Source organism: Amblyomma mixtum, chromosome 6, assembly GCF_055824585.1.
Source record: "Amblyomma mixtum isolate Tamu chromosome 6, ASM5582458v1, whole genome shotgun sequence".
Classification (NCBI taxonomy): domain Eukaryota; kingdom Metazoa; phylum Arthropoda; class Arachnida; order Ixodida; family Ixodidae; genus Amblyomma; species Amblyomma mixtum.
In genome coordinates, this window is record NC_143017.1 from 4,104,330 (window position 1) to 4,111,665 (window position 7,336).

At 42.9% G+C, this 7,336-nt stretch overlaps 1 protein-coding gene across 1 annotated transcript; it reads right to left on the reverse strand.

Moving 5' to 3' along the window:
- Positions 1-922: 922 nt before the first annotated feature.
- On the reverse strand, positions 923-6,888 carry LOC149338105 (uncharacterized). Its single transcript, XM_089550099.1, has 4 exons — positions 6,015-6,888; positions 5,744-5,946; positions 4,539-4,780; positions 923-1,440 (listed from the first exon to the last, which is right to left on the reverse strand). Exons 1-4 carry the CDS (start codon positions 6,347-6,349, stop codon positions 1,114-1,116), a joined length of 1,107 nt encoding a protein of 368 aa, XP_089406225.1. The 5' UTR covers positions 6,350-6,888; the 3' UTR covers positions 923-1,113.
- Positions 6,889-7,336: the final 448 nt, after the last annotated feature.

The following is a 7,336-nucleotide window of genomic DNA, read 5'->3' on the forward strand; positions in this document are numbered from 1 at the left end:
ACGCAAAGCTAGAGAAGTTGATGAATGGAAAACAAAGAAGCTTTGTTGTTTATGGCGACCCCGCATACCCTTTGCGCCCACTCCTGATGAAGCCATACGGGGGAGGCAGTTTGACAGCCATGCAACAAGCCTTCAACTCTGCCATGAGCAAAGTCCGGCAAGCAGTTGAATGGGGCTTTGCAGAAATTGCCTCTGAATTTGGCTTTTTGGACTTCAAAAAAAATCAGAAATTACTAAAGCAACAACTTGCCCAGATGTACAGAGCAAGTACCCTTCTGACCAACTGTCACACCTGCCTTTATGGCAGCCAAGTTGCTACTTATTTTAACCTGCGGCCACCGCATTTGGCTCAGTATTTGCACTGAAAAGCCTCGGGTAGCCATCAGGCCAATTTCCTGTAGCAGTTAGATTTTATAGCATTTTGTTTCCTTTTTTGGAGTAGAGGCAGCTTTCATACTGCACCAGTATTCTTGTTATGCACCAGTTTATGTAGTATTATTTGCATTGTTTTTCTGATTATTAATCTATTAGTTTTTTATTCTAGTCATTTTCGTGATGTGCATTGGGTTCTGTAGTAGGAAATTCTTATGCTCTTTCTTGTTTCACTTTTCTCCACAACCATTGAATTTTCATAATTTTCATAGACTGCAATGCCTGGGTTCTCTGCCATCTCATTCAGTACTCAAAATTTTGTCTACTGCACCTCGTATATCATTACGAAACCTCATGAAAAGTAAACCTCCAGTGACTGATATTAGTAATTATGCTCGCCAGTTCTGTTTTGAAGCATGTACTAGGTCCTTTAATGCACTTGTTACATTATGCAAGGCACAGGCTAACGTAACACATCACCCCTTAATGATGGGCGACCTGTGTGCTCTATCAGCAATAGTGTGTTCTGCTAACCTGTGCCTTGTGCGTTTTCACAAATTCAGTCGAACTTGAAACACATCTTGAAACTGAGTACTCCAGTTGGTATCCTAATCGAGTGTTATTTTGCCTTTAAAGCATTTGAAACACAAGGAAAGAGCATTGGTGCAGCTCATGTCAAGCGAAAATCAAGAAACAATTCTATATGCTTGTGTTCTGGTTTTTGGCACTTTTGTCAAACCTTTATTTTGTCAGTTTTTCGACTATAGCTTCCAGAATACGCAAGAAGCTTTCTTGCTGCTGTGCAAGCTGCTGGCGAAAAATTTCCCGGTCGGCTGCTTCCCGTTGCACTCTTTCTCGCTCAAGTTGCAGGCGGCTTTCCTCGAGGGCTAGACGGCGGGATTCCAGAGCGAATTCTTTTTCTTTAATTGCCATTTCATGGCGCAGCCGCTTCTCTAGAAACTCAATGTCAGCAGCATCCTGCTTGCGTTTACCTGTAAAAAAGACAAGACGCCAGCAGGGGCGTACCCAGGAGGGGGGGTGCTTATGGGGCTTCAACCCCCCCTCGAACTGTCACCGACCGCAGCACGGCCCAAAGTGCATATCGTGACTTCTGCTAGCATAGTTTTGTTTGATCCGGATCGCCTATCTGTCCGTGTGGAAAGTTTGCTATATGTGATTTCGCAAGATCCTTATTTCATTATATAGGGTGACTTTTGCTTAGATGCATAGATTTAATGGAGGCATACGAGTATTTAAATATCTTGTTGCGAGGTTTTGTGTATACATACAGTGGTTTTTTTTTCCAGTGACACTTTTTTGTCCCTTATCAAGTTGTATCTTCGCATTCCTAAGACTCCATTTCATCTTCACACTTCGAATGTATATTTTGCAGAACTCCTCGTTTATACATGTGCTCGCTATTGCAACTAAAATTTCGGGGCAATTACTTACAATACATGACTGGTGACAGCTGCTGCTGAGCAGTACACTGGAACGAAGGACGGCGTCATTGAGATTTTTCCCTGGCCATTGCATATGTAAAAAAATGTAAAGTTTCTTAAACGACAAATATTCCTTAAAATATCTTTCCTCTACTTACTATTTCATATGTCCTTTACGTTTTTCATATCTGCGGCTTGCACTGCTTTGCTGGTTTCAGATTGATACAAGTATAGTTCTAGACTTCGTGTGATGTTTATTAAATACGGGAAAAAATGGAAGCATTGGTGTTAGTTATGTCTGCCATGATTTTTATGACATACGAATACATCCTGTTATTTTAAAAAATGCATATTTTACTTGTCGAGACAGTGCGTACATTTATCTAATACAGAGTGACATTGTTAATGGTAATGCAGTTATTATTCTTGCGTTTGATCCCTCCACAAATTCTATGAGGAGGAGGCCACGCTGCAACATGAGCCCTCCCCCCTGAACAAAATTTCTGGCTACGCCACTGGACACCAGGGTAACTTGCTCCATTACAATGTGCACACATATGATAGGGCATGTGCATTGTCAAAAACACAGCAAAAATGTGCTTAACTGTTATGTACACACTTCTGTGAATGCAAACAGCTGCATTTAGTACTGCATGATTCTAATTTATTTATTTATTCAAAATACCTACATCACCAGAAGGCATTATTTCAGGGGGGTTAAGTACATGGGGGTCACACAATGAAAAAAGTTTGCTATAATTCACATGAATACACCAGTTACTAACAAGCAACACTAAAATCAAGATTATTAGAAAACATACAAAGAGTGCAATAACCATGTAGAAAAATACATATGAGGAGCTCATACAGTAGAACAGGCTATAGTTTGATAAGGGAAAAAAAAGCTCAGATAAATTCAATGAATAAGGCTCTCGATAGAATTTTCAAGATCAGGCACATCCACCACTTCGTTCGGGAGCTGGTTCCAGTCATTAATCATGTTAGGAAAAAATGAATATTAGAACACATTAATACGGCACTGATAAGGCCTAATTTTGTTAGCATTGTCTCACCTAGAGGAGGCATAATGTGGCTCCTTTATGGACACCCTTTTGTCAATACCTGTTTTGTTCCTGTATATATTGCGAAAGGAATTTTAATCTTAGCATTTTTCTGTGCGCCAAGAGTGTTCTCCAACCCAAGCCTTTGCATATAGCGGATCCTCTAACTGTAAAATCATAATTTACTGTTACAAATTGTGCTGCTTGTTTCTGGACACATTCTATTTTAGCCAAGAGGTTTTTTGTGCATGGGTACCAGCTGATGTATGCATATTTTAAAATAGGCATAATGCCAATTAAATAGAAGTTTGCTTTCAGTGATGACAGAGACTGCTTAAAATTTTGCTGGAAAAAGTGGAGGAGACAGTGAAGCTTTCGTGGTAACTAAGTCAATATCATTGGTCCAGTCAAGGGTTTCCGTAAACGTAACTCCGACGTATTTAACATGGCCTGTGATTTGAAGTTCAATATTAATTATCTTATGTGCACTGAGGAATTTTTTATTTTTCTGGCTAAACTGCACGTGATAACATTTTCAGGTATTAAGAGCCATCTGCCACTGGTTGCACCAGACAGCTACTTTATCTAGGTTGCCCTGCAAATTAGACATATCAACAAGGCAGTTCACTGAATGATACACGACACAGTCGTCGGCATAAAGTCTAACGTTACATCCCAGATCTGCTATTATATCATTATTATAATCCAGAAATAAAAGCGGCCCAAGTACAGAGCCTTGAGGCATTCCTGATACCATGTAGAGGTGATGTCACCCCGTTCAGAACAACCTGCTGTTTTCACAGGTGTAAATAATCCTTTGACCAGCCGAGAATATTTCAGGTATGCCTAAGGATGATAATTTTAAGCAAACAGATTGTGTGGGATGACATGAAATGTTTTCTGAAAGTCCATGAAAATTGTATTTGTTTGTTCACCACAGTCCAAATTGGCTGCAATGTATTCAGCTAATTCCGTTAGTTGCGTTACGCACGAGAAACTGGAATAAAATCATGCTGAGCTGAGGTCAAAAAGCTATACTCTTGAAAATGCTTCATTAGATTAGAGTAGAGGACATGTTCTAGCATCTTACAACAGACGGACATTACAGATACTGGCCTGTAATTGCCTACACATGCGCGATCGCCCTCTTTTTGTATTTTTGTGTTTGGTAGTTTTTGTGTTTATAAGGATTTGTTGAATAATAATACCAATAAAGGAGCTGCCTGTCTTGCGCACGGTTTCAAAATGTGATTTGAAATATCGTCAGGTCCAAGAGCTGAATGCGGGTTCAAATTGCACAACAGAGCTTGGACTCCCGTCTCGCTCACGACAATGCTATCCATTTCTGATAAACCTGTCGGTGTCCGTGAAATGGCAATGCTACAGGGTTTTGTGAACACTGAATAAAAATACTTGCAAGAATTTAGTCATTTTTATTTGCTGCGCACTTCTACTCCAGCTATATTTCTAAGGTGTGATTTGATGGCATGTTCCAGCCGAAGACCACCAGAAAACTTGACCAAGATGTATGTTCAGAGGCGGCCAGCTTTCCTATAAGTGTCACCAAACTTCCTGCACCTGTAGGCATTGTATTATTGCTCGATATTCTCCCTTTTCTAGTTATTGCGCTGCTTGAGCTCTTTACCCAGGTAGGGAATTACACGTCAAGGTCTGTACCGTAATGACCAAAATTCCCCATGCATACATACCTCATACATACCGCATACATACCATACGTACCTCTGAGTGGCTCACTTCTTACGTCCTGCAGAATGCTGCCTTGAGGTTCTGGCTCTGCACTCTGGCCGTGCTCCACTGGTGACGCGAAATCAATGTCTAGGTCATCGCATTCAGCTGTGCTGATTCCCTCCAGCACCTCTGATGTAAGGCACAAACCATCAAGAGCTGAAAGATGCGTATAACACAGCCTTAATGACACAGCTTTACGCACAACATATAAATGCAAATCTTCTCAATTCCATGGCTCGCTAGTGTATGTTGGGAAATCTGGAGTGCAGTTCCTTTGTAATCAACTATACATAGAGGCAGGGGCAGCACCTAGAGACCCTTAAGTTCTGATGTTGAGGACCATGTGCAGGGACATAACCTTAATAGTTTGCTGTTTCTTCCCCCTAACATTTGTTGTTGAAGAACTTTCCATTTTACTGCATTTTTAAGAAATTTTATGAAAAAGGGCGAGTGTTTATCAATTAGAGGGAGCTCTCTAAAATCTGTGCCCTCTTTGAGGCAGCTGTCGGCAAGGACTTTTTTTTTTTTTAGAGTATCTTGAGACCCTATAACGGGCAATATGTAAACGTCACGGCGCCGGTGGCAGAAGTAACGGTAATAGGCGCGCCCAGGGCTCCGGCCACGAGAGGCATCGTCTGCTAGGCTCTTCCCTCATGCACTCTCAACACCTGGTGCTGTTGACGCCCGTCAATCCTAAGCAGCGGTAGGGACAGCACGAAACACACATTTTGCTTTCAGTGTGTGATGTTTGACACGCTCCATTACTTTTTTATGTGCGTTGACCGGTAAAAAAGAAAAGTCACGCAAGGAGAAGCGGAGAAAACTTCGTTAAAGGCGCGATGAGTTGGACTGGGTAGCGCATGTTTTTTTTTCTAAACCTTTACTGTTGTTTTGCGCCACACATTATGGGGTCAGCTGCGCATGAGGGTGCTAACGAGCGCTGGCAATAAACTTAAAATTTCGCTCATTCGATCCAAGGCCGTTATTCGCTACACAGTATGGGTCGGGCGTCAAAACGCGTGGGAGCAGATGCCAGGGAGAGAGCGGTCGTTACTTCGGCACGGCGGAACGTGATCAGTCTGGAGCTTTTGCGCTGTTCAATCCGCAAACTGCACTTACAGTCAGTCGGGGTTGTCGCCGTCCCGGCAGGAGATGGCGTAGCCGCATTACGAGCGTCGGATGGCACGCAGCGGAGCGCAGAAGACGCGCTATTTTGCGTAAGTTGTTTTCGCTTTTTCGCCCTGTACCCAAACTCTCTTGCGATGTCGACAATCTCTTGCAGTAAATGCGCTTTCTCGTCGTACTCCTCCTCCGTCCCCGATCTATAAGATAAACAGATCCAGGTTAATATAAATCGCGTGATACTGGGAAATGAGAAAAAATGACTTACTTGCGGAGGTTCGCCCGGTCCTCATTTATATACTGCGACATCAACAAGTCGCAACGGTCTTTCACGGCACGGGCTGTGAACGTTTTGCCTGTGGCTTCCAATAAATTGTTGGCAACTTCTGCCCACTTTGATGCGTCTCTAAACGAATTCAGGTTCCGTACTTCCCTTAGCATTGCGATGTCATCATGAGCAGTGAACCTCGTTCGCATGCCTCCGCTGCAGCGTACTCCTCCTCCAGCGCGGAACATTTTGATTCTGGCGCGTGTCGTCTGCTCTCGCTCGGCGCGGAAATCTTGCAGGATTACTGGATGGATGCTAAAAGCGTTCACTTGCATGGCAATTTGAATTCAGCTGTTATAGGTTTGGACAATATAATGTAAATTTCACTACAGGCACACAATTGTCTCATAATTTAGCAGTTAATTGATGACCACATTTAATAAAATACATAAACGCTGGGGCGAGACTGAAAACAAATTTCATATGTTCTCAGCGGTTCTATGATAGTTGACGTCCCCATTAGGCCTAGAACCACCAAATTCGAGATCCGATCTAAAAAATAGCGAATAATTATACCTTGCACACCGGCGTCGAAGCAAATTTGGCTATAGCGAAAGCCAACAACGCCAATATTTACCGGTAGACGTGCCGACGAGAACCGCAACGGCTGTTTATTGCGGTGAAGCGGGCGGCTGTCGCTTGAAAGGACGCCGCCATGTTTCCACGCTAAGGGCGCAAAAGCCGCAACGCTAAATTCTGAAAATTGCGTGCGTACGCTAACGCTATTTCCCCGTTAGCGTTCTGCGCATGCGCAGTCTGATCCCGCTATTCCGCTATGCACGCAATTACGCAAAGCCCGCTATACTAAAACTCTCTAATGACGACAACCCCGCATCCTCACTTCTATCATATCAAATTCTTTTTCTCTTTTTACAAATCTGCCACTTCGTATGGCCCTAAAACATTGGACCAACACAGTTTCCACTCGGAATTATTGATAAATTTGCCGTCTAGGTTGGCACACTTGGTAGAGCGACTGCTGCGGTGATTTGGTGGTCCCGGGTAGCGCGTCTGATAGCGTACTTTCACTCCTTCCTGTGTCCGCGGTTTCGATCAGCAATGCTTCCACAATTTCCCTTTCAAAGCGTTTTTTCTGCTTGCTTACAATTTTAGTCCAGTTGAATAAATTTTTAAACTTCCAATATTCAGACTTTACTCCGCAGCTTCCGAAGGCGTTACAGCATAGCGGTTACAACATAGAAGAAAATTCATCTTTATTCCCACAGCGCACTTGTGTTTCCCTTAACCAATTGCACTCACCA